The following is a 26,350-nucleotide window of genomic DNA, read 5'->3' as shown; positions in this document are numbered from 1 at the left end:
GTGGCCTAAAACAAAGCACTTCCCTATTAACTTTCTTGCTTCTTGTGCCTTACCATCACAACTTAAAGGTATAATGGACAATGTGTTAGCCAATGAATGGCGTGATGCGAGTCTCAACTATTGGTCCTCCGACATGTCAATCACGCTGAAGAAATCGTTGAAGTGCTTGTAGGAACAGCAGAGCAGGTAGGATGGTCTGGCGCATGCGCGTTTTTCAAGAAGCGAGTAACAGACGTTTGGCTTCGACTTTTTCGAGAAAATCATCCATTATACCTTTAATGGCTAACTCAACTTTAACTGGATTCTTATCAGGCAGAAACTGGTCAAAATCTGCCTGGTCAAAACTCTTATCTTTACTAAAACTTTATCAATAGTGCTCAACCCCATAAAGAGACTAATCCCAGACAACACACGCGCACTGAGAAACACTTGTTTTTACACCTTGTAGTGACATTATATTGACATTACATTGACTCAAAAATCAGACATTATTTGAACTTACTCTGCTGTCCTGACCTTATTCATCCTCAGCATGACCTCCGTCCAGCCATAAAAGATGACTTCATTTATTGTTTTAAAGATTTCACTCAAGCATGACGAGCCTCCATAATGCCAGAGTGCTGACAGATTTAACATCTTAACGGAGGAGTGTCAAACATATGGCCTGAGGTGAAAACCCAGCCAGCCACAGGATCTGCAGGATGATCTGGGAAAGTATAGAAATCACAAGAACAATATAATCTACAACTCTTAAAAGAAATATACAAAAAGTACTATTTTCAATTTCTCACCAAGGGTTCAGAGTGTTTTTGATCCAATACTGATAAAAAGTAGATAGATGAAGTACATGGCAAGTGGAATCAGCAGGAAAATCATTTTCTTTCCCCCTTGAACAAACAAGCATATTATCCTGCATCCAAAAAAAGCAAATTAGTCCAGAATTCAAAATTGCAGTGGCCGAACATATCAGCACACTTTAGAAAAAGTTAATGCATCGTTGGCTTGCTTCCTGCTGTGAGTAAAAACACCGTCCAGCAGGCATGATTCAGAGATGTCCTCCAGGCTTTCACACTGCACTGCTGGAATTTTTTTTTTAACCACTCCGTCATGCAAAATTCCTCCATTTGCAAGATATGCCTGTTTCACATTTCACTTTATCAAGAAAAAGAACACCCAGGGAAGCAGACCTACGCAGTCCACCCTATCGCCTGAGGGAACGAGCAAAAACAACACAACATAAGATGCACTCAGATCAAGTGCAACAAATGTGCACAAGTCAATTTCTGAAATCAAAATAACTTGAAATTATTTTTACAGGCCCCTAAACACATCCAAAAAATGACAGAATGTGTTTCATCAGTACTTTTTCTGTAAACCCAACAGAGGAAGTATATACTATAACTCTATACTCTACACCTCACTGGCAGGCTTTCTCCTGCTCCTTGTTTGAGTGACTCAATACACCACCTTGTGGTCTAATCTTGTACTGCAACACCAAATAAGCAAAGTTGGAAACCTGCAAGAACCTCTTTGGTTTTTACACTTGGAACATTTCACAAAAATAGTCTTTGAAATGACATTGTGACTGCTGTTTGAACGATTTGACTTATTGTTTAAGGTTAAATGGATTTACAACAAACTGAAATACTGCATTCCTTTAAATGTTTGAACTTTTTTAGACTTTTCCTAAAAAGTTTGATCAGTTTTCACTGAGTTTAAGCTGGGAGGAGGATTAGGACTGGAGTGGAAACGACCTGCTGCTCTGCTGGAGGCAGGGGGAACATTTCAGAGCGCATGAGAACTGTGTGTCCATGAATCAGCAGGCAGATTAATGTCACACCCCCTTAACACCATCACCCACATCTTGGACGCCCATCCCCGCCTGCAGACCCCCGGTACACAACTCTGAGGCGACACGGACACAACTCCTGGCTTTCTCTATGATTTAGTGGCGAACCCAGACATATCAGAGAAGGAGATATCTACACAGGGTCTGTTTAGACATTTATTCACAGAAAAGAGGGGAATTTATTTTTTTAATATTATTATTTTTTTTAATTATTTGAAAATAAATAAGGATGGCCAACTCCGGTATCCAGCTGCTGGGGTTTTTCCTCTCTCTGATTGGCATTGTGGGACTGATCATCGGGACTATCCTGCCTCAGTGGAAGATGTCAGCGTACATCGGAGACAACATTATCACAGCGGTGGCCATGTACCAGGGACTGTGGATGTCATGCGCGTTCCAGAGCACCGGACAGCTCCAGTGTAAAATCTACGACTCCATCCTGCAGCTCGACAGTAAGTGGCACGTTTCCAAAAAAATCTAACTGTTTGGCACCTGGGACACACGCCCGTATCTCAACGGAGCGCACTGTTACCTCTGCGCGCGCAATTACGCACAGTCGGTATACGGAGACGTTGTGAAAGGGAATGATAACCAGAGATGTTTCCAGGCTAAAACGCGCGCGCGCACGCACACACACACACACACACGCGCAGTCTTGTATTTCTATCCTTGTGGGGACCGTCCATTGACTCCCATTCATGTCTAGCCCCTAACCCTGACCCTTACCCTAACCCTAACCCACACCACAACAAAGACTAACCGTAAAGAAATGTTTTTGCACTTTTACTTTTTTCAGTAACAACAACATGGTCAAGAAAACACTGTTTCTCCTACTTAGGACCGGAAAAAGGTCCCCACAAGGCACGTCGTTCCACGTTTTGCTATCCTTGTGGGGACATTTGGCCCCGACAAGGATAGAAATACAAGAACGCACACACACACACACACACAGATAGTGAAATACCATCTCTCCCTTCAGCCACCTGTTGTTCAGCAGTAAAGAACTGGATAATGAGCCAGAGGTCTTCAGACTCACAGAAATTCTTCAGGAACATATTTTCTTAGTAGAATTCTGACCTCAAATTACAGCTTCCTCCAAATTAATGGTTCATATAATCATTCAGTGCATTGGTTTGTTACAGTGTGTTAGCTTGATGTTGAGCTGGATCAAATTCCAGGAGACATTAGAATGTTTTGTAAGATAAAAGTTGAAAGATTTCAGGAATTTCATGGATTTGACATCATCTGACTTTAAATGTCCTCAAAATCTGTCTGGGATTAATCAAAAGTCAACCTGAATGTGTGGTAAATCACTCAAAACGCTGGGTATGTTTTGGAAATCTGCTTCAAGTTCCATTGAAATTAACTATTCAAGGAAAAGAAGAGATTTATGGTTTCCGTTTGGACAACACACCGGTCTAGTGAGCTCTCACTGCGGAGTTTGCATTTTGAACCTGCCCTCAGTTGTGTTTTATTTGGGTAAAGTTACTTTCTTCCACAACGTAAATCTCAGATGCGAGATGAGAGTGTGTGTATGAGTGTGTATGTGTGAGCCATGTGGTGGACAGGAGACCTATCCGGCGTGCGTAATGCCTCTCACCTGAGTCAGGAGCCAAGTGATGAACTACAGCAGCTGAATCATGTGCTTTGGTTTTGACAGTTTCACCCAGCGGTTTGACTCTTTCTGTCCAGTGCTTCACAGAGCAGAGCCACACTGAAGAGAGATCAGTGTGATGTGTCTCCAGACCAGGATATTGTGCTTCCTGCTCTGGATTTACTGCATAATCCGCCCCATTGTCTCCCGTTTCTCGCTGCTTTCTGTTCCGTTTCATATCCTCTGAAGCCTCGGTCTCCCTCCACCCATCCCTCCATCCTTCCCTGTAGGGGTTTTGTTTGTTTGGGCAGGGCAGGGATGGCCTAGACTGGCACAGACTGGTTCTAGGTGGACAGTGGGGGTAGAGAGAGGAGGGAGGGGGGAGAAAGAGGGGGCTCCCTCCCTGATAGGTTTACAGGGCGAGCAGGAGCGGGTGGGAGTTCTGACAAATAGGACAGTGGCGTCCTATTTGTCCACAAACCGGGGGGGACCCAGCGAAAGTGAAAGGCCGTGAGATGCTTCTCCTCTCTGTTTGTGTGTGTCTCCCATGGTTTCTCTTCCAGGAAAAGCTCACATTAAAGTGTCCTGACAGGCTAATGTGAATATAATTCACAACCAGCGGACACACACACAAAGCCTCTCTGATAGTCGGCGGACTGTTTATTAGTGTTTGTGTATCATTTCCTGCATTGTCCCTGCAGATTCACCTCTTTCTCAAAGGGATTATGTGACTTTGCAAGTGTTTACGCAGATTATTTTTTCTGAAATCCTGCAATATAAGGCTGTTGTTTCACTGTCTCCCAGAAAAAGAAACAAACACATTCTTCCCCTCCAATCAATCGCTTTTCCGCTTTTCCTCCTCGTCTCCCTCTGCTCCCAGGTTCGCTCCAGGCCACTCGCGCCCTCATGATAGTTGGCATCATCGTGTCCATCGCGGGCCTGGGCGTGGCCTGCATGGGGATGAAGTGCACCACCTGCGGAGGCACCGACAAACTGCGCAAGTCCCGCGTCGCCATGACGGGAGGCATCATCCTGCTGGTGGGAGGTGAGGAAACCGGAGCTGATGGCGTTCATGCGGTTTCTGAGGGGGAAATGTCCGTCTTAATATTAAGATAGAAACTGGACTTTTTCTGCCGTTAGTGCAAAAACTAGAAAGTGAAGCCATTTCCAGGGAGACAGAACCCACAGTGTAGGACTGGACCGAGCATCTGACGGACTGGTCCACTCTTATTATGTAATTTTATAAAAAAAAAAAAACCAGGTTTGCTTCGATCTCCCACACAGCGTACAATAAGTAGGAGGCGGTTTGATCCCCAGTCCAGAAAGCTTCCCTCCCACACTCTGTCCTGCAGAGGTCATTAGACTGAATGAGTCCTGGCCCTTGCTTCTAACACGAGAGGTCTGAGAGGATCTAAAGAGCGGAGAAACACTAAAAGCTAATTGTGCCGGAGTCAAGAGGTAGAGCCGCCCGGCGACTGTGAAGGGGATGAAAGCATGTCTGCTCCCTCTCGGGTTCTCGTGGTGTGCTGATGGACTGATTGATCTTTCAGGGCTCTGTGCCATCGTGGCCTGCTCCTGGTTCGCTCACAACGTCATCCGGGCTTTCTACAACCCCTACACTCCCGTCAACACCAAGTAAGTGTCTCAGAGAAACATGTCTTACTGGTTTCATGGCATTTGCACTATTCCAAGTTCTTGCAAAATGGTCTAAAACTAACGAAATCCAAAATTATTTCTCCAGCTATGGTTGAAGACTGATCGAAGAACCATTAAATTTGGCTGTACGTTATTGACTGCTACTCTCTAATGTGCTGAAAAGTGCACAGATATAGCAAACAATAGAATCTGAATGGATCCTGTCTCCTGCAGAAGTTCTCTGTGTAAAATATTTCAGCACCATTTTCAGGTTTGTTTAAGATAAATGCATGACTCGGGTGTACCAACAGACGAGGCTTCAATCAAGCAAAATAGTCAAAACATAAGAAACAGTAAAATAAATTGCACAACTCCTGAAATTCTACTGTTTTGTTCAAAATCCCATTGTTAGTTTAGAATAAAACATGCTGAGATGTACAAGTGGCCTGATAAAGGTTTGATCTTTACTTATTGTTTTGAAACAGTTCACACTGTCTGTCTATGGTGGGTAATCAAATGAAACAGACCTGCAATTCATATTTAGGTATTTCTATTATACAAATAGAAGCGGAGTAACTCCTCCTATACGATGTGAAATACATCCAATAACTTGTTTATGAACGTTCCTCTGTGATGGAAAACAACCACATTGCTAAATTGACTGAATAGTGTGTCAATATTGATCTTTTAATATGAGAATCAATACTAAAACGTTTGCTACTGGAAGAATCAATGTCTGCTCATCCCTCACTGTTAGATCTTGTTGGGGTGCAAATCATAGCGTCCTGAGCTGATTTAAGTTTTATAAATACTAAGCTGTGCAGAGTCGTGGTCGTAACATTCGCCATCACGCGACGCCACAAACGATTCACCTCAGCATGAGTTCACTTTGTGTCATTTCTGACCAGATTCGAGTTCGGCGCCGCCATCTTCATCGCCTGGGGCGGCTCCCTCCTCGACGTCCTGGGCGGGTCCATGCTGGCCGCCTCCTGCCCGAGAAAAAAGCAGGTGTCCAAGTACCCGTCCATGGGCAGCTCCCGCTCCGGCCCCCCCAGCAGCGCCAAGGAGTACGTCTGAGCGCCACTCCGGCAGGGAGGAGACCAGCAACAACAACGATGTCACAGACAGAGAGGAAGAAGTACTGAGATGGGACGTTTTTTTGGTTCAGGCTTTGATGCCCCCCCTTGATTATCATGCAGCACTCTCCATTGTCTCATGAAGGATGTCTCTCACCCCGTCCACACATTCCACAGTTGTTTACAAGTGGTCCTCGCAAATACATTATAATTGGATCCCCTGACCTGACAGACGAGCCCTCTGGGCGTGACCTCTTGAATCGTAGCCTAAATGGTGGATTACTTCCAACACTTGCACCCGCCTGTCACAGCCAGCATTTATTAGCGTTTGCCGACGATACAGCGTTTTATATTAACTCTTGGTACTAAAATAGATGTTGCGACGAGCAGGGCGCGACTTCACACGCAGGACCGAGTGTGTCGGGCGACCTTGCAACACGGGGCTTTCACTACAACGCTCACTACAGGCCCTGCAGCTCTTCGTACCAGTACGCTACAAACCCTGCTCCGATATGAAATATTTCACGACACAGTCACCCTGTCATTATCGCCATATTTGTTTCTGGATCCGCCTCTTCGCCATATTCAACTGTCTCTATTTATTTTTGTCAAGCGTAGAGTGTCGCTCCTGTTTAGATGCACCTGTTTGGTAGTACGTACACTGTGGCCTTTTGTAGCTTCCAGAGATGAAGGACTCATTTTTTTTTATCAAGATGTATAATGCTCTGAACAATGTCTCATGTTTTGGGTTTTTTTTTTTTTTTTTTTTAATATAATAGTTTTATATACTTGGCTTTTCTAGCAGATCATGTTACAAATGGACAATGTTTGTCGTGCTGCACATAAATAATAAAGATTCTGCAAAATTGTTCACATTGGATTGTTGAACTGCGGCTTTTCCGCTTGTTTCCGTTCATGTCTTCAAGTAATTGTGAAAAGAGAAAAAGTGTAATCTTCACTTGAAGGTCCATCCAGCCATCCACAAGTGGAATCATAACTCCGGTAAGTAATCGAAGATAAGATCCCTGAGAAAACTCAGGCGCACGCGAGGAAAACATGCAAACCACACAGCAACAGCGCAGATTCAACACAAACAAACAAACATATGTAATAAAGTGAATTTTACCTCCAAAGAAAGACTTTTGACCCCTTATTTGATCTCTGGTCACCCAAAACATTAAAGTCCAAATCTGTTGGACATGTTCACTCTCATCAGTAAAATTCAACAATGGTTCCCAAACGTCACCGACTGGGACTGACCTTTTAGAAAGACCAACGTTTTGATGCTTGGGTGCGTGTCGTACTCCTGCAGCGAGTCCCTGAGAACTGAGCTGAAGGCAGTCTGTAGTCCACAAAGTTTCAGCTTTTCAGGATCAGTTACAAGGTGAGATTTATCGAGGGGCAATAAATGCGACAAATTAATGTGAGCGTTGACATGTCGATCACATGCATCGGCCATTCAGCTGAGCCTCGCTCGCATTTCCAACAATAGGTGCGTGAACACTTCATGAAAATCTAACCAAAAAACACACATTTGTGAGAGTGACGTCAGACAAATGCCAACCTAGAATAACAAAATGTTATTCGGAGAAAACTACTGAAAATTAGAAAGGAAAACAAATAAAAATGTAATTAGATGGCAGACAATGCAAGAACACAAAACAAATATATAAAAGATATTAGTATGGATCAAATCTTATTTAAATTCATCTTAAATTTGGAAACTTAATTTTGTATTTCAGCTGTTTAGTTGTGTGCAACTGGTAAAAGTGGTTAATATTGCTGCTTCCCTCATTTTTACACTGCTCCCTAAACAATGTGGCTTTCTTTCAAAGATATCAGGTTTTATGACACTAGAATCTTTCCTGACCCACTGAATCGATGGAGGCGAGCGAACAAAACAGAGCATGAAACGGCGTGCACAAAGATTCAGAGTTTATTTCCCGAGATGCATCATGAAAACTCCATTTCCATGCAGCAGAAGTGAGTCACAACCTGAACATTGATCTCTTGAGACAGAGAAACAGCTGTGAAACGCAGCGTCTCCGTGACGTGGAGAGAAAGAATCCAAGATAACTACCAACAACTGTTTTTTTTTTTTACAGCCAGCGACGTAACGTAACATCAGCATGAATGTCTCCACAAAAAGGCTTTTTTTTTTCCTCAAAATAAACTTCAGAAAACCAGCGATTGTCTGAGCAGTGATCGCTAATCTGCTTGTTTCTGTGAAACTCTGACTTCTCCTTCAATTAGCCCGACCTCAAACACACCGTCTCGTGTGGGCGCAGCTCAGAAAGCAGACCGAAAAATAAATAGTTTTTGTTCGTAATTACAGCTCAGCATGCCGGTGAGAATTACAACGCAGTGTCGTTTGGCATTTCACTACATCATTGAAACTGTACACAGTTTTCCCGGCGGCTGGGTGAAGCCAGCAGGGAGACCCGGCCTGTGAAAACACACAAAAGCCCCATAATTCATTCAGTAGTTGTCCAGTAGTTTTTTTTTTTGTTTTTTTTTTTATATTGTTTTTGTTTTTTTTCTTCTTTAGTGCTGAGTCTGCAGCTCAAAGCCAACAAAGAGCTCAGGGAAACGGTGACGCAGCACAATCTAGAAGAGAAAAGAAGACAAAAAACAACAGTGGTAGTGGAAATACTAGCCCTTAATTAGCAGGATCACCAGTTACGTGTTTTTTTTTTTGATGCTCGGACAAACTTCATGCATAGAATTCTGCAACATGTCACTGCACATAACAGGCATTCCCACAAAGTGCACCATTTGGAGAAAAAAAAGAAAAGAAAAAAAAAACGTGAGAAATTCTCAGTAATAAGAGGACCGAAGCGATATCCACTCAAACGAGTAAAAAACACGTAGAAGCCATAACAACACGAGTGTCTCATTTTCCTTTCAAACAATAAATAAATAGCAGTTAGTTTGTGTGTTTGTTTTTCTTGTCCTGTAACTAGCTAGCTTTCCATCTGCTGGATTAATAGTACACCACACACACACACACACACACATCGGTGTGTGAGCACAGAATGATCGTCATTGCACATCCAAAGCTCGACACTTCACCTGTCTGATACACATTAACAGGCTCATAACGCCGCCGACCTTCCAACCCCTCCGCTCAGTGCAACTTTTAAGACATGTTAGCCCTTGTTTAAGAAGCTTCGAAGAAAATACAGACACTCCTCAAAATCCTGATAGCCTACTACGTCCGAGGTATAGAGAGCGATGCAGCGCGATCCGTCCGCAGTCCGACCGAAGGTCGGGTTAAATGAAACACTATGTACAGTCAGGGCGTCGCTCGGCGCCGAACGGGCGCCGCTCGGGAGCCGAAGAACGAGCCGCCAGAAGAAGAAGAAGAAGAAGCTTCAGTAGGACACTTGACAGGAACCAAGGCCAAGATCACTGACAGGGGTGGGCTCGGCGTCCCGGAGAAAAGGGGGATCCGGTAGAATTCTTGTTTTTCTTTTATGGCACTTCCCGGTGGAGTTTAGGAGATGGGCGACAAGGAGACGGGGCACTGGCCGTTGTTGTTCATGATGTCGTCCAGGTCTTCATCCTCCAGGTCCACTGAGGAGGAAGAGGAAGAGGGACACTTACAACAACTGTCTCCACAGATGTACACCTTCACAAGACTGTGGCATGCTGTAGATGTCACTGTTCTCTGATGGGTTTTCAAATTTGATCCTTTTATTCAAACATATTAAATCAAAATTATCCACATTTAGTCATTTTGTCTTTCGAATACCAGAAAATAGTGACAACTGTGAACTATTGCTTCAAAATAACCAAAAACAATCCGTAACATTCAGCAGCTGTCCCATTATCTAGACTAATGATCAAAAAAGAAAACTTTTTAATCTTATTTGACTTGTCTGTAGGCTCTCATGAAGACAGCAGTCTGTTAAAAGTTGCCGTTTCTGGTCAAAAAAAAAACAAAACTGTACAACCACATTATCTGAGGTTTGATTTTGGACTTAAGGCCTCACAGATGATAGAAAGTGTTAATGCGTGAGTTTCTGTGGTGCTTTTATGCAGATTCTGATGCTTTTGGACTGAGCTAAGCAGACAGACTCACCACGTCGTCGGTTTTAATGCTAAGCTAAGCAAACTGGCAGGAACAATATGAGAGGGGTGCTTTGGTTTTGCTTTGTTTTTTTTTTTTTTGGTTTTTTTTTTTCTTCATCTGGGCAATAAAGCAGAAGTGGATATTTTTGGAAATATCATTCCAGTTAAGTCTGCCTCGGACGCAAAGCTCAGATTTAAAATTCATCAAAACTATTAAGAACATCCTCCTGTAACTTTCTAAGTTGAGATGAAGAGATTTCTTTGTTTTGTTTCTTTTATTTGAAAAAAATAAAACGTAAGGCAGAGTGTAGCGTCTGTAAACAGCACATCATGCACTCCATTTGACGTGATGCGAGTTAACCACTAACTACGGCTTCCAGAATGGGAACACCGCGTCAAAAAGTGCTGATTATTGTCTGTTAAAGGTGGCGTGTGACATTTCATCACATGAACACAGTGTAGGCGGCTGCATTTCCATTGCATAAGTGCTAATTTGGTGAAACTGATATCATCTGTTTTTTGTTTTTTTTGCTGTCACTGTAATTTGACGTTGAGCCCCAAAAACGAAAAAGAAACAACACACGAGTCCAGTAGAAAACATCTGTTTTTAGCAGTTCCATTGGTGTTCATCGATATTTGAATTGTGAAGAAAAAAATGGAAGTGAACCACTGATTAATCTGCTGACAAAACTTTCCTTTACACCATCAAGTTTCCCTCCTTTGAAGGCAAAACTGGTCTGGAATCCCAGGACAAGGAGCCTCTAACCAGTCATGAAGACCGGGGGCTGTGGCCTTGTTTGAATCGCCCGTGACTCATTTCATTGATCGTCGATATTCACAGAAACTCAGCAGCATTAAAAAAAAAAAAAAAAAAACCCAACTCTGTGAAATCTGCTCTTTAATTAACTGGAATTGACCAAGAAAGTTGTCTCATGTTGGGATTTAATATTGGATCATTTAAGAAATGTTCTGTAACTCTGGGAAGTTTTTGTGTGTCTCAACAAAATGGAAGTGAAAATAAAACTAAGATCTTTCAAAATACTTTTGATTTAAACTTCCTTGATATGAGTCAACACATTATATAACTCATATGTTTCTTCATACTTAACTAAGAAAATGCAGCAATATGGGAGAAAAGGTGGTATTAATTGAGACCTGAGTTATTTTGAAGCATTTCTTATGATACTATAAACACCATGGTGTTTGGCACTTTTACAAAAGTCTCTGCTTTTTGCTGTTTGATGATGCAGTTATCTTAAAAATAGAAATAAAATTGTGCTTGATCATCAGCATGAAACTACTTCAAGTGTCAGCATCTTTTACTAAAGACGCCTTATCCAGTAAGTCACGTTTAGTGGACTTTTTTATTAAAACACTGGGCACTATTTCTTAATAATAATACTACTTAATGAGGACTAAAGCTCATTTAGAGACCTTTTTAACAAGTAATTTTGAATATTTGAGTTTTTGGACAGTTTTGCACCACTTGGAATAGATTTGATTGTATGATTAATTCGTCATTTTGAATTCAAACCTTACAAAGTAAGGGATTTTCCTTTAACATCAATTTCTATTTAAATGTTTCAATATGCACAGATTTTGGTGGATGATCTACAAATATATGAAGCTTTGGCACTACTGCATAGAATTTTAATTTAATAGCAAAACTTTTTGGACAACAATTCAAAATACCCCACTTTAAAGCTTCCCCAAAGTTGGGATGTAACATGATATTGAATATTGTCAGTTATTAAGTGACTCATATTAAAGTTAGATATACAGTAGAAACCAAACTGAAGTTGGATCTCAGTCTTTGAATTTGTGATTTTTAAGTTTTTCAAAGTGAGAACAAACATCCTAGAGTTCAAATTCTTGAGACACACGTTTTTCTGCATGTATTCACAACAATACCATCTTAAAAGTCACTTTTCTTCATTTGAAGCTACAGTAACTGCTGGATGTGTGGCTGATCTGAAGCTGCCCCCCCCGGTCTCTCACCTTTCTTGGACCTGCCGATCTGGCCCAGCTTGGGGGCCCTCTGGCCCAGCCTCTGCGGGTTGGGCCCTGCGCCGTGGCCGTTGACCTGGGGGTGTCCCGGGTTGAACTGGCCGGCCGGGCCGGGCTGCCGGGGCGGCCCGCTGGGCGGGATGAGCTCGGGGATACCTGAAGCTCCGTACATCGCTGCGCTCCGCTCCTCTCTGAACCCGATCGGCCGCTAGATGTCCGCACAGCCCCGGCTCGGTGTGTCGCGTCGAGGAAGCCGCTCACTTCCGCAATGGCATTCAACAATGAGTGTACAGGCGGCGAAATGTGTTGTGGGGGGGGGGGGAAAGACGCACGCGAGCGTCCTCGATGCCTGTCAATGAAAGCAAACACGTGCGTCAAAAATAGCTCTGGCGCGTCGGGGAGAGCGCGGCTTCTGGAAAGTGCGCACCGACACTTCTCCGCAGTTTCTTTCCCTCTGAAATAAACCCATCTGCTGTCATCGCTCTCACTACTAACAGGTGTAGCAGACGCCGACACAACAGCGCAGGCATTACAGGAGCGTGACCACGGCGTGCCGCTCCAAACCGCTCCGAACGCGGCTTTATTCTCTACGATCGCTCAAATGTTCTGCCTCATATCATAAAAAAAAAAAATCAACCTCACCTTATTTCTTCGAGGCCGCAGTAAAGAGCTGAATCCAGTAAAAGCTCCTTCTGAGAACCGTGTTGTTGTTTATCAGAGCTCTCTCTCTCTCTCTCTCTCTCTCTCTCTGTCTCTCTCTCTCTCTCTCTCTCTCTTGGCTCAGCACCGAGGAAGCGTCGATTTAAAGGGGCCTCTCGTCGCTCTCTCGGCCTCGGGGATTTCCTCGTCTTGCGTCTTGCCTCATAGCGGCACGAGGACGTCACTGTGCGGTTGATATAAGCGACACCGCCGCTGCTGACACCTCGGATTACACCGTGGAGGTGTGCCAAAGTTTCGAGGGCGCACTGCGTAATTACGCACCTCGCGTAACGAGAGAGAGTGACTCACGCGCCAGCCAATGGCAACGCGCCGCTCGATAATCCCACATACATAACAGGAGTAGCGCTTCATGTCTGAGCTGGCTCACGCTTGTTTGTTCTCTTTGCAGTTGAGCCGAGGCCCTTCTGGGAAATTATACTCCAGTACAAAAGAAAGAAACTACGAGAGCTTAAACCGGTCACTCCCTCTCTCTTTTCACTTTCTCTCCACCCTGTTATTTCTTCTTTCTTCCCTTTATTTTATCCATTCCATTGACTCATTTTCCTTCTTTTCCCGGGCTCTTTTTTATCTTTCCCACAATCCTTCATTCTCCCTCATTTCTGAACCACTTCCTGTGTCTCTAATGTCTAATCTCCTTCATCTTAACTCGTTTGGAAGTTTACCCTTTCATGCTTTTCTTGCATCCTGCACTGAAGAATGTTTATTCGAGTGAGTAAATAACAGAAAATAGACCAGTCTGGAACAGAAAGGCTTTCTTAATCCCAGGAGTGTGACAGTGCTGCACCACACACAGTCATTTACAGTAAATACAGCGATGGCTTGACAGTAAACAAATACTCTATATTTATACACAGAGAAAGACTTGACACTAAAAATAAGAGTTTAATGGATCTGTAGTGTATTTTTGTGGTGTGTTTTCACCTCATCTCCACACTCCTGTCTTTACTCAGTTATCTCTGTAGTTTATTTATTACATTATTCCAGTCCAGGAGGGAAAATTCTCACCTGTTCAACAACAATAGCTTGACAGTCCGTTACCGATTAGAATCTCACGCCGGCAGCCTCCATAGCCTTCAGAGATTCAGCAGCGTGGGAAAGATCCTCCAGATATCACACATTTTAGAACAGAATAGGTATTTGCTATCATAAGTTTCATGCTGTGCAGCGTGAGATGTTGTCGTTTAGGGATAGAATCCTTTTTTTCCCCCCCAGAAGACAACAGGAGAACAGGTCATTTTCAGGTTGAGATTATTTAAGATACAACTGACCTCCTTTTGTATGCTGTCAGTGGAAATATTTCTCAGAGGAGGGAGGGGTCTGAAGGTCCTAATCGCTAAATCTCTGCTGATGGGTGATATTTCAAGCACAGAGGAGGTCAACTGGGATGTAAACACCTCATAAATTTAACATTTGTAGTATTATTGTGCAGCTTATCAGAACATCTTCCTTTCTGGAGGCCGTGTTCTTGTTGTTTACCGTGTGTTCTGTCCTGTTGGTGTCATCAGCTAATGTAAATGGTGTGTAGATCAGTTCAAACAGTCCACATTAAAAAAAAAAACACCTTTTATACAGTAAAATGAAGCCCATCGTGTTTTACCTAAAAAAATTTTTCTAGTCTTTAAAAACACTAATTTAAAAGAAAGAAGGGAATAAAACAGTATTGCATTGTCCTGTCTTTTAAAGACGGTTCTGAGGGACAGTCCGTCTGTCCATGTTTAATCATAAATGAAACATCGTTGTTTCCCCGTTCTAAAGTCATCCTGCCTGTTTTCGACGCCACTGGAGCGGATCTGCTGGGCCGAATGGTTCACTCATTGACACGGTTCTGGTAATAATCTGTGCGAAATGACTGGAACTGAGGTGACCGTCCATCCGCGGCTTCGCACTACACTGCGCCTCCATGCATGTTTGTGTTGCTGAATGTTATCTCCATGTTGATCACATTTTGGGGATGAATCCGTGCATGCCTGAGAGAATCTTCATCACCACCCTCCTTCAGTATAAGAAAAAAAAAAAATCCCCTTTTAAAGAAGCCAAGACTGATGCACAAATCAAAGCCTGCAGATCCACATGAACGATCAGCTGATATATAAGAGTCAAAGTTTCTCTTTTCTTGTATTTCAGCGCTGAGCTTTCGGAGAAGACATCATGAGCATGTCCAGAATCGGAGGCGCGACTCTTCTGCTCATCATCCTGGTCGACAGCTTCAGCACGAGTACGAGTTGTCTTGAAGTCGTTCTGCACTGATTTGCTGTTCTAATCTTCTTAATTACCAAAGTGATGGAGGACAACGGGTGTTTAATGCCGTCCACTTTAACGACATGTTTGTTTTTCAGCTCTTTCTGCTGGATTTGAAGTGACTGGAAAGGAAGTCCGACGATGCAGATGCTCATGTAGGTTCCTCTGTTGCGGAGCTGCTGTCTCTCTCAGCTTTTCTCTCAATGCTTTCTTTAAGAATAGAATGGAATTTTACAATCCCGGATGGGGATGAATCTGTCAAATGTGTCTTCGTCTTTTAAATCTCTTTTCTTCTCACCTGCAGGGCAGAGGTCACAGTTGGAAGCATCGGACTCTAACAGACTGATGACCGACCCCGACAGACCAAGATCACGTATGTGTGCCGCCGTTTGATTTCAAACTGACAGATTTAACCTCAGTCGAACTTCATGAAGTTACATGTAACTTAAAAGTAAGTAATAACTTAAACAACAGTGCCAATTAGTGACCAAAGGTTGTTTTTTTTTAAAGGACTTGTATGTATTTGGTCTTTCTATTTCAAACAAATGTGCATGAAAAGTTTTCCACGCTGCAGTTTTATAGTGATTTTCTGTTGTCATTGCAGATCATTCTCATGGGAGAAAAATGATGAAATGTCCCTTCCCACTTGTGCCCACAAACAATAAGGAGAGAAAGAGCCTGATCAATTGCATCTGCAGCAATCTGAGGCGGCGCGGTGAGTGAGATGTAATAAGGTGTGGGTGTGATCTGGAGAGAGCTTCTGTTCTGCGCACGGCTTCTTTATTTTTGTGTTTTGTTTTGTTTTTTTTCTTATACCTCGCAGACCTTCCACGGTTTCATGCACTCTGCCAAGCCACAGCGATGCATGGTTTCTATCCGGTCACCCTGATGTGAACCGGCGGGACCACCTAGAGCGAGGAAGACCTCACATCACCGACTGAAATGACTGCAGTTATCATAGTTCTGCAGAGAATTAAACTAACCTCAGCTATCAATCGTGTCCCAAAATGCGAATTCTCTTTGAGATTCAAGGGTTTTATTTCTTTTACAGGTCAGAGTTACTGAGAGTGTTGGAATCAATAGACGAGATGATTCAAAAACAAGATGAAACCGAAATAACGGGCAATAATCTACAAACTTACTTTTTTCTTGTTTACTTGATATAAACAGATTAAACCATAAAGTATAGCATAACTGATGCTGAATATGTAGCGTATTTTTGTTATAAAAGCAAGAAGTGATGTTATTTAGCTCAAGTCTGTAGATCATTTCAGTTTCTTTCCTATGTTGGTAATCAAGTGGTGTAATATTTTACAACTTTGTGGACTTTGCGAGTCGGTTCTGTGGTCACTGTGACATGTTCATGCTATTAAAATGTGATCGCTGTGACACATGAGTTAACGTCAGTCTGCGTGAAGCGAGTGGAAAGTGGAAAATGACAATACAACTGAACTTTGAGGACATTCTCAAGGCTAATCCACTGAACTGCAACATGTTAACTTGTAAAGTTTGATAAACTTCAATGTGTGTTTCTGTGTTGAGGTTTAAGGTTTGAAACTGTAATAGTTTTCACACTAATACTCTTTGTCTTATTGTTTAGAAGGTATAAAAAATAAACATGCGCTTGGATACTAAGAAGTGTGGACTGTTTTTATGGGCAGTGTTGGTACATGTGATGAACTATACAATAACCATGAAAGCTTAACTTGGTTTAAGGCGGTACCAGATGGAATATCAAAAAGAAAGAGTAAACTTTCTTTCACAGGTAAACAACGCTGGTTCAGCCTGTTACCGCCGGATGAATCTCTCAACGTGTCGGGTTTCTTTGATGAACGCCAACTTGAACAAACTGCAAGATCAGAGCCAGCGAACTTCCTGCTCCATCAGATCCTCAATGGAATCAAGAAAACCAGTTCAATCAGGTTCTAAGGCTTCCCAAATGCCATAAGATTTGATTCTGATTGAGAACTAAGTTATGTGCAGATGTTTTGCTGCACAAAAAAAATAAAAAATAAAAAAGCAGGAAAGTGGGTCCTGTTAATCTCCAGTGCCAGTGATAGTTCCAGCAGTCGCCCTCATGGAAGATGAGAAAGGGATTGTTTGATACGGGAGGAATTCACTTGACTGCTCTGTTTTTATCACTTTGTTTTTTACAATGCACCGCTCAAGAAACCCCGAAAATCTAAAGTCAGGAAAGGTCAAAAGGAAAACAATCTTCTAGATACTATAGTTTGTCTTGTGCGAAATTCCCACAAGGTTTCCTCGCCGACTTTTACGCGGGAAAACCTGATGTTGAAAACTCTCGAGAACAATTCTTGGTTAATATCTGAGAGGGATTCAAACCGTATCTTTCCTTTTCTTTCTTGATGGACTCAGGTATTCTCTACATGAATGAATAAAGAGAAGATAGATAAACAGCGACCTCCAGGTCAGAGCCGTCATGGGAGCAGAGCCTCCTGTTTATAGTCTTGAGTTTCTTATTTATACCAAAAACACTGCAGTTTCACAAACAGCTCCCACATACTGGTGCAGGGAAAAGACGGAAGATGAACAGAGCGGGAAGAGTTGGCCACCGGCGGCTGGAGAGCGAAACTTTAACAGGTAAGTCTTGTGTTTCACCGGTTAAACTTCCAGAGCAGGAAGGTGAATCATTCCTCTGCAGTGAGAGAGAAGCGTTCTGCTCGAAGAGGACGGAGCTAAAGAATAACTCGAGACAGCGGTGTTTAATCCTCTGTGAGGGAGGGGGCATGGAAATGTGTCCTCAGCTCCTTCACTAGACCTTCTCTCTTATCTTTTTCACCGTCTTCCTGGAATCATGGTGTAAAGTTTGCCGTTTGGTGACCTCGGTTCTTTCTCACTGGTGCGGGGATTTACGTGCAGTTCAGGTACAAACGGCTCACAGACCGAATTTAAAAGCGGTTAACTCCCACTGGTCTTGAAACAAGGGTCAGATGAGTTTCAGGTTAAACATTTATGAAGTCCATTTCCTGTGTTTTGCATCATTCCTGATGGTTTATGAGTAAACTATTTTTCTAATTTCCTGCAGGCACTTTGAGTTCCTTAAACACTGGATGGACTATGTTGCAAATGCAAAAGAAACAAGAAATCCGTTCCTCATTGAGCCTCTTTGTGAATTTAGACACAATGTTAATTATGTTTAATCGGGTGGATTATTTCAACTTCCAGCGATCAGAGCAAATGAGAACATTTTGTTTTAGACTTAAAACACTTTAATCGCTGAATTGTTTCTGTTCTCATGTGTATGGGAAGACAGGCGAGTCTGAACTCCTTTGCTTCTCTTGACCCCCTTGTCTCGGTTCACAGGCAATACAAAGAGAAGAGAGAGTGGAAAACAAAACAAAATCCAATATATTCATTAGAATTCACCTATTCAACCACACAAGAGAAGTGTGATTTGAGGAAACTTTTTATCATTGGCAGATGATTATTGCTATAGACTGTTAAACACAAAAAAGGGTAGGTTATGATTATAACCGTCTAAAAATAATGCTGTTGATCCATCATGCAACGCCATCAAGAAAACATCTGACTGTTTCAGATTTGATCTTTAATCGAGTACAATAACCCCAATCATATAGTGAAGTCTATATGTGATAATAGAAGAAATGATACGGCCTCTACAGAGCCCTGATCTGATCATCATGGAGTCTGTAATACTGTGACACTGTTTGTTCACAGTGACAGTGATCTGTGGTCGTTTAAATGCTCTTGGAGAAAAAAGCTTCTTTTCACTTTCTGTGATAATGGTTGTTATATCAGTCTTTTTTATTTATACCTCCGGTAATCTATTGTCACATACAGATAACCATGTCCCGCCGGCCGATCCAGACTCAGCCGCAGAGCCGGGGTCACGAGGGGGGGCAGTGGAGCACCGGCCTGTGTGAGTGCTACAAAGACCTCGGAGACTGTGAGTGTGTGACTGAGGAATCAACATCTGATCCGCTACCTGACTGTCAAAGTTAGGAGTCTGACCAGCTGTGGTGTGTGTGTCTGCAGGCTGCTTCGCTCTGTGCTGCCTCCCTGTGTTTACCTGCAAGGTGACCAGCGCCGTGGGGGCCTGTCCCTGCCTGCCTCTGCTGGACTGCATCGGCTGCGTGCCGCCGGCCTCCCTGGCCATGAGGGCCTCGGTCAGGGAGCGATATGGCATCAAGGTACAGCATCGGATCCAAGCAGCTGTTTAGTTGTGTGTCTCACTGTGTTTGCGATGGACTGTGAATTCACCCGACGTCAGCTGGAATACACTCCGCCCCCTCTTCAAGACTAAGTTGGATAAAGCAGGTGTAGCAGACGGATGGCAGGAACTGCCTGAGTAACTTAGGAAACCTAACAAGGCATTTCAGTCGAATTAAAACAAATCACAGAGCGACAGTGCTTGCAGAGCTTCAGTCAAACTCTCCCATTCAGCAGTGCCGAGATGTGAACGGGAACTCTTTCATTTGGTCTTATTTCCTCCGTTATGTAAATTGTAATCTGATTTTGACCATCGTCTGAGCAGGCGAGGACTTGTTATTGTCATTTCCCACTGAGCGTCCTTCACCCCGGGTTGGAAACGCCTGCACAAGATTTTCATGCAGTTTCATAATGTTGTTGGCCGTTGCTTGATTGAAATGATAGGCCCGTTTATTTTTCCAAATACAACCCTGTTTTTTTTACAGTTCAATCACGCATCTGATTTAGGCCTCTCCATACATTTATACAGGTTTTCTTTTTTCGTCTGTGATGAATGATTTGACAGCTGCGAAAGCAGGAGAACTTAAGAAGCTCCTTTAACCTGAGGTGTTCCTGTCATTAAGCCAAGTAAAAGGCCCTGCTGTAGTCGACGTCTCATGATAATCAACTGATTCCTCGTAATTGGGTCACATTCTGCCTCCAGCTAAATTAAACAGAGTCATTATAATCACTGCTGAGGAGATGGAGACGTCCCCGTGATGCAACACGGTGAAAGTCCACATGGGAAATAGCTGCAGCATTCATAATAAACCCTAATGATACAGATTATTGCTTTATTGCAAACTTCGTGACTCTCAGATCAGCCGTATAATTACGACCACCCGCTTTGCCCAACAGATCAGGTGGTCCTAATGTTATGGCTGATCTGTGCACACTGAGGCGAAATCAAGTCAATAATTAAAACTGTGCGAGAGCCGTGAACGAGCTGATGCCGCTCTGCCTTCCTGCTGTGCCGTCCGTCCACACGCTCACCCACGTGCGTGACTGCACACACCAGCGCCGTGTCGCCCATCGCTGCTCCCATTAGCGCCGAGCAGATGTTTCACACGCAAACCCCACATGCCAGAGCGAGAGGTGTGAGGTCCGATGGACTGGATAAGCCCTGCCAGTCTGAGAGAGAAGCGCAGATACGGGACGGAGGTGGAGGGAGTGGTTGGAAGGCCAGGCAGGCAGGCAGGCAGGCAGGCAGAGGCTGGAGCGCTGCCATCGGAGAGGAGGCGGCTGGTAATGTTGTCCTCTCCGGAGGCGGAGTGGGCCGTGGATCGCTGTCAATATTGCAGAGCATGAGCTCGGAGGATGCCAGAAGATTCTTATGAAAACAAGTCACAGCATGTAGGCTGCTGTGGAAGGAGCCGTGAGAATAAAGCTGCGCATTCAGGTCGATTAGATAAAACTTTTGCATCTCTCTGTTGTTTTGCTTTACTTGTCATCAAATCTCAGAGGTCACTCAGAGTGTTGGTGGAGCTTTTTCCATCTTGTGTTGTGTTTTCAGTCACCTTTTACTCCCTTAGTGCCATACTGTAATAGATTTGCATCTTTTTACATCAACATTGTATTGCAACAGTTTGGGCCTCTTATTGTCAGTTTGGTTTTTCGGAGCTTCACTTAATTTCATTGTCTTTTCTTTTTCACAAGGTGATTTTTTCAGTTAAAAAAATAAATAAATCTCCCTTCTAAAGTTTCATAGCAACACAGTGAAAAAGGATTTTTCCCAACTGATATATTCAATGAAATTTAAAGTTCATCCAAGTTAAAATCTGAGCTGATCACAGCTGAGTGGCTGAGCTTTGAGGAAAAATATCACATTGATTAAAGAAAAGATACAGAACCAGAACCAGGTGAAGATCGAGCCAGCAGGCTGTATGCACACAGATTTAGATACAGACCTGTTCTCAGGCACACACTCATCATTTTAGTCATTTGTTTCACCCTCCTACACTGAATCCGCGGGGATACAGGATATCTGAGAGAACACATGGCATGCTAAAGATCCCAGGTCTCTACGCCAGGGGTGGCCAATTAGTTTTAGTTTAGGGGAAAAACAAAGGACTGAGCAACGTGCTCTCGAAAAGTCCATTCAGCGTGAATTTATCTTTCAATACAAAGCAGTGCGCTCAAAGTTGTGACCAAGTTTTTGTATTTTGCTGTGTGTTTTGTCTGATCATGGTGATTCACATTGTAATCTTTCAAAAGATGGGCAAAGACATGGCAATAGCCACTAGTTAAAAGCAAATTAGCTGTTTTTTTGCACGCATCGAGGACGCTTCAGGAAATGTCCAGGTCCACTCGAAACAATGCAGTGGAGATTTTGGTTGCTTCTGCACTCATGAAGTCACGCTTAGCCCATAACTGTATGAGATCCATAAAGTCTTGTAGGTGGAGAGATGGAGCCGGTTGTTGATGATCACCTCCCACATTGAATTCACAGCGTGGCTGAATGGCTCTGCCGAATGCTAAAGCTTACGATTACAATAGAGAATAAATCATGCTAAAAGTTGATCAGACAAACAGAATGTGAGCCGACGCCTCATGAAGGAGAAGTCACATGCTGGAGCCGCATGCCGCGTCTCTCAGACTGTATTGATTTATCAGATCTCGCCCACCACCGTTTTCCAGCCCAACATTTACTGGCAAACCCTTCATATTGCTGTGAGCAAAGACTTGGCTGCTGGAGACTGGCTGTGTTCGGAGGGCGGATCCTCACCAAAAACACAACACCGGCTTTTCACGCCAACTTTCTAGAAGATGTATGCTTTGTGTGTTTTACACTTATGGGTTAGTGGTGGCTTAAAGGTTAAGGAAACCAGATTGTTGCTGGAAGTTTCTCTGGATAGAATCAGTGCAGCAGTAATTTTATTATTGGTTGCCACACATGTCAGTAAACACATCTCCTTTGCACTTAAATGCAAATTTCTTTGTTTCAACCCGTCTCCTGCAGGGCAGCGTGTGGAGCGACTGCCTGTACGGATGCTGCTGCTACCCGCTATCCTGGCTCCAGATCTCAAGGGAGCTGAAGAGAAGAGCAGCAGCAGCAGCTCAGGCCTCCTCCTCCTCCTCCTCCTCCTCCTCCTCAGTCAGATACAGCGCTCTGACCTCCCTGCAGGGGGCGCACTTGGTCTAAACACCAGCAGACCAGGTCCTCCAGAGTACAGGAGTGGGATTTAATCACACTTCCTCCAGTCTGCAGCCACTCCCTGTTACCTCAGAGGATTGAGCAGACACAATGAGTCCTGCAGAGAGGCGGAAACTTCACTTTGTTCCAAGATGAAGTGAATGAACTGTGATAAAACTCATTCCTGAGTTCGTCTTTGATGGGGTCTTTTCCATCTCAGTGCCATTGGTTCATTCAGCATTGAAAAGTAACACAGATGCACAAAGGATTTCTAATTAATTATTGTTTCCAATGATAAAAAAAAGTCCAGTATCTTGAAATCTTTGAAAAGCAAAGACTGTTAGTGTTGTCGTGTTTCCACCAGTTTTTCTAATATATTTGGGAGTTTTAGTGTGTTTCCCTGCATGATTTGAATATTATTTTACATTTCTCTCATGTAAATTTTGTGTGAAAGATGTGGAACCTCCATGTCGCCACTGCCCCGTCTGCACTGCTGTTATTTTTGGTTAAAGGGGAACAACTGTGAAATGCTCTCATGTATATTTTTTGTCAAGACAGTAATAAGTGCTTTAATGAAAAATTACAATGTCTGCATGCACAGGCAGAGGGTTAAAGGGTTATAACTCCTTCTCAAAAGTGAAGGTAAAAATTCCCTCAAATACAAGGTCCATGTCCTGGAATTTGCAATGTTGCACAAGCAGGTCTCTTTATTGTCTCTTCCATCTGATAGCAAGATCTGCTGCTCATATAGCCAACACCAATAGTTTGTACAAAAGTTTGTTATGATGCTAAGCTCATTACTATGTGTTTGAATTGAAGTGTAGTAGAAGAAGAATTCCATATGGGCAAAAAACGACAAGAGGCAGGAGATCTTTTAGCTCAACCGGCTTCATTCTTCAATATTCTCAGATCTCAAAGTTGGACTTCTACACTAAATGATTTCCAGGACTTTTATGTTCTAGATTGTGTGATTTTTTTTTTTTATTATTTCACTGCTATAAATAATACTATAAACATGCATTGTAGCTGAATTTCTTTCATTCATCTGCCCACCTGTGGAAGTTAAAGGTGCAGTATGTGAAATTCATGTAACGCCACTTTTATCCATTGGGTGGCAGTAATTGGTCCATTTAGTATCCAGGTTGAATTCACTGAGCTTCTGTTCTGTTTACTATTCAATCTGCCATTTTTCTCGGCACACTGAAGGAAGACCAAATACTAGATTAAATGTGGCTGTTTAGTTTTAGCACCTTCAGCACTCGCTGAATGGATTCTCCAAAAAAAAACATTCAATATTGTGACGGAGATGTGAAAACACCACGCTGATGAGAATTGAAGGAAACGTCTGAATCAACAATATCTCTGGTATCGTGTTGAAAAAAGTTTGTTTGGCCGACGCAAAGAGAAACAAACCTCATCACTGATTATATCACAGTCAATCAAATCGCTGGCATAACTCGAACGTGGCTTCATTTCAGCCTGCGGTGATGTCTGAGATTTTAGAAATGATGAGTGACGGGCAGATAGTCCGATGTCTGACGGCTGACGTTATTTGGTCCGGAGTCAGACTGGAAAGACCAGTCGGTGACATGGACCTACATTGTCCTGCTGTTCAGCAGCTGCACAAGATGTTACAGAACCCTGCAGACCGTCACTCATCTTCCAGGTGTAGAACACACTCTGCTCCTCACCCTCAGGAACACTAAGGTAAGACAATCAGCACTGATCCATGAATCACAGACAGGTTCATTGGGGCTGCACTGTTTTAGAGCTACCATTCAGATATTATCAAATCTCTTTTTTGTTTAGATTTCAAATATTTCATTATGTAGAGGCAGTTTACTCCTGTTGCAGAACTATTTAGTCTTGCAAATAGCAAATGTTTGCAAGTGCAAAGTGTATTGTAAAATGATCGACTTTCTGATCTGTTCTCCTCATTTTAAAGGCTGACACATCTAACTAAATGAGTGGAAATGAGAAACAAACAGCAAAATATACCAAGAACCAATAGATGCATAAGATTGTGCAGGCCTGCAGCAGACAGCTCACAGACACAGTAAATGATGCATCCAGTGAGAAAACAGAAGCTTAAATGAAAAGATTTAATCGTGTAACGCTCAGCAGGTCAGAACTGGGTAACTACTTAAAAAGTAATGACAAGTATGGAACAATTTCAGAATAATCCTACGGATTAAAAGCCTCTCTTGAAACACTGGAATGTATGTTTACAGAAAATAAAGAAAATGGAGTCAGAAGTCCTCAGATGATCTAAATGCTGCTGGATGGAATCTGGAATTTGAGGCATCCACTAAATAATAGCTATCACCTTATTTATCTATTTATTGCTGTAGCCATGTCGGATAGCACAGATAAGACGACCGTGATCCAACCCCGGCCGTTCATCCTGTCCTCCACGTCCAACGAGTGGTCCACCGGCGTCCTCGACTGCTTCCAGGACCTCCCCCATTGTGAGTGCCTTGCTTTGTTTTCCACGCAGAAAGACCAGGTCCCAGATCATCAGAAGTCATGCGGAGGAAACTCTTGGTCCACTTTATGTGGTTAAAACGTACACTCTCGTGCACGTGAACCCTGAAGCCGAGAACACTCTTATCACTTTGTGGATTTTTAACGTGCTGTTAAATGGCAGAAAGCTGATAAGTGGGTGTATCCTTGGATTTGTACCGACTCCGAAACCTCCTGATTTCAGCGAGATAAGGCGTCTTTACGAGGCCCAGAAGCTCATCCTGGGCTGACTGGGACTGATGTTATCCAGCTGCGGTCTCTCATTAAGCACGTTTCTGACCCAGGTTGCTTCGCCTTCTGGTGCCTGCCCTGCTTCACCTGCATAACGGCCCACGAGGCCGGCGAGTGTCCGCTGCTGCCGGTGCTGGACGCCTTCGGGCTGATCCCGCCGATGACCACGGCCCTCAGGGTGTCGGTGCGCCAGCGGTACGGCATCGAGGTACGAGCACAGCGAGGCTTTATCGGCGCTGGAACGCCAGCATGAAAAAAGTCACTGCTGCATTTCCTCTTTATCTAATCTGTGATCAGCGTCTGACCTGTTCACAACAATCTTGTACTCACGCTGCTCACAAACATCCAGCAATTGAAGCGACACGGCCGTTCAAGAGTCACGACACACTGCAGGCCACTATTTAAAGACGGGGACTCTCTAAATAATGTCATGGTTATGCAATCTGTAAAACAGTCTGGTCATGACCACTGTCAAAGTGATGGTTGCAATTTTGCACATTTACTGTATTTGACTATATATGACATTTTTTTTTTTAAATACTGGTTTATACCATCTGGGACCAGTAGATGTCACTGTATGACAACAGAATGATGCTACAGCACCACTGAAAAAGCTAAGTTACTTAACTAACTAACACAACTGTACTTTGTTGTTAAAGTACAAGTAAAATTTACTTTAATGAAGTTTGAATGATTTTGATGACATTGATTGAATTTAACACCTACACTCTTTTGGACTCTCCTTGCTGAGGGCGTCTCCCCCTCCCGTCTCGTTGGCCCCATCGCCTCCTCTCACTGTGACTCTGTTTTCACAGGGAACGGTCTGCAAGGACTGCGTGTACTCCTGCTTCCTCGGGCCCTGCACCTGGTGTCAGATATCCAGAGAGATCAAAATCAGGACCAAGCCGATCACTGACGTCAAGAAATAACTGAACACTCCGATGCGAGCAGTGAAAAACAATTACAGAGATTTAACAACCCGATAAGTCAGTTATGATGCGAAATGTGTTTGATGAAAGGGAATAAAATGTTTTTGGACA

The 26,350-nt window shown here is 43.3% G+C and overlaps 3 protein-coding genes across 5 annotated transcripts; all 3 read left to right on the top strand.

Moving 5' to 3' along the window:
* Positions 1 to 1,804: 1,804 nt before the first annotated feature.
* Positions 1,805 to 6,213, top strand: LOC115383270 (claudin-7-A). The gene is made up of 4 exons (XM_030085404.1): positions 1,805 to 2,301; positions 4,324 to 4,488; positions 4,994 to 5,078; positions 5,987 to 6,213. Exons 1-4 carry the CDS (start codon positions 2,079 to 2,081, stop codon positions 6,153 to 6,155), a joined length of 642 nt encoding a protein of 213 aa, XP_029941264.1. The 5' UTR covers positions 1,805 to 2,078; the 3' UTR covers positions 6,156 to 6,213.
* An 11,506-nt stretch (positions 6,214 to 17,719) lies between these two features.
* Positions 17,720 to 23,574, top strand: LOC115383280 (cornifelin homolog B-like). Of its 3 annotated transcripts, none has more exons than XM_030085436.1 (4): positions 17,720 to 17,794; positions 19,016 to 19,094; positions 19,211 to 19,365; positions 22,383 to 23,574. In XM_030085436.1, exons 2-4 carry the CDS (start codon positions 19,022 to 19,024, stop codon positions 22,563 to 22,565), a joined length of 411 nt encoding a protein of 136 aa, XP_029941296.1. In that variant the 5' UTR covers positions 17,720 to 17,794; positions 19,016 to 19,021; the 3' UTR covers positions 22,566 to 23,574. The 3 variants fall into 3 exon arrangements, with proteins under 3 accessions (XP_029941296.1, XP_029941278.1, XP_029941286.1); XM_030085418.1 differs by having other exon boundaries at positions 19,016 to 19,121; XM_030085426.1 differs by lacking the exon at positions 17,720 to 17,794 and adding an exon at positions 17,997 to 18,078 and having other exon boundaries at positions 19,016 to 19,121.
* A 402-nt stretch (positions 23,575 to 23,976) lies between these two features.
* LOC115383293 (cornifelin homolog A-like) lies at positions 23,977 to 26,350 on the top strand. The gene is made up of 4 exons (XM_030085448.1): positions 23,977 to 24,263; positions 24,908 to 25,024; positions 25,364 to 25,518; positions 26,126 to 26,350. Exons 2-4 carry the CDS (start codon positions 24,910 to 24,912, stop codon positions 26,237 to 26,239), a joined length of 384 nt encoding a protein of 127 aa, XP_029941308.1. The 5' UTR covers positions 23,977 to 24,263; positions 24,908 to 24,909; the 3' UTR covers positions 26,240 to 26,350.

Source organism: Salarias fasciatus, chromosome 3 (assembly GCF_902148845.1).
Source record: "Salarias fasciatus chromosome 3, fSalaFa1.1, whole genome shotgun sequence".
Lineage (NCBI taxonomy): Eukaryota > Metazoa > Chordata > Actinopteri > Blenniiformes > Blenniidae > Salarias > Salarias fasciatus.
This window is presented reverse-complemented; position numbering and strand designations above follow the sequence as displayed.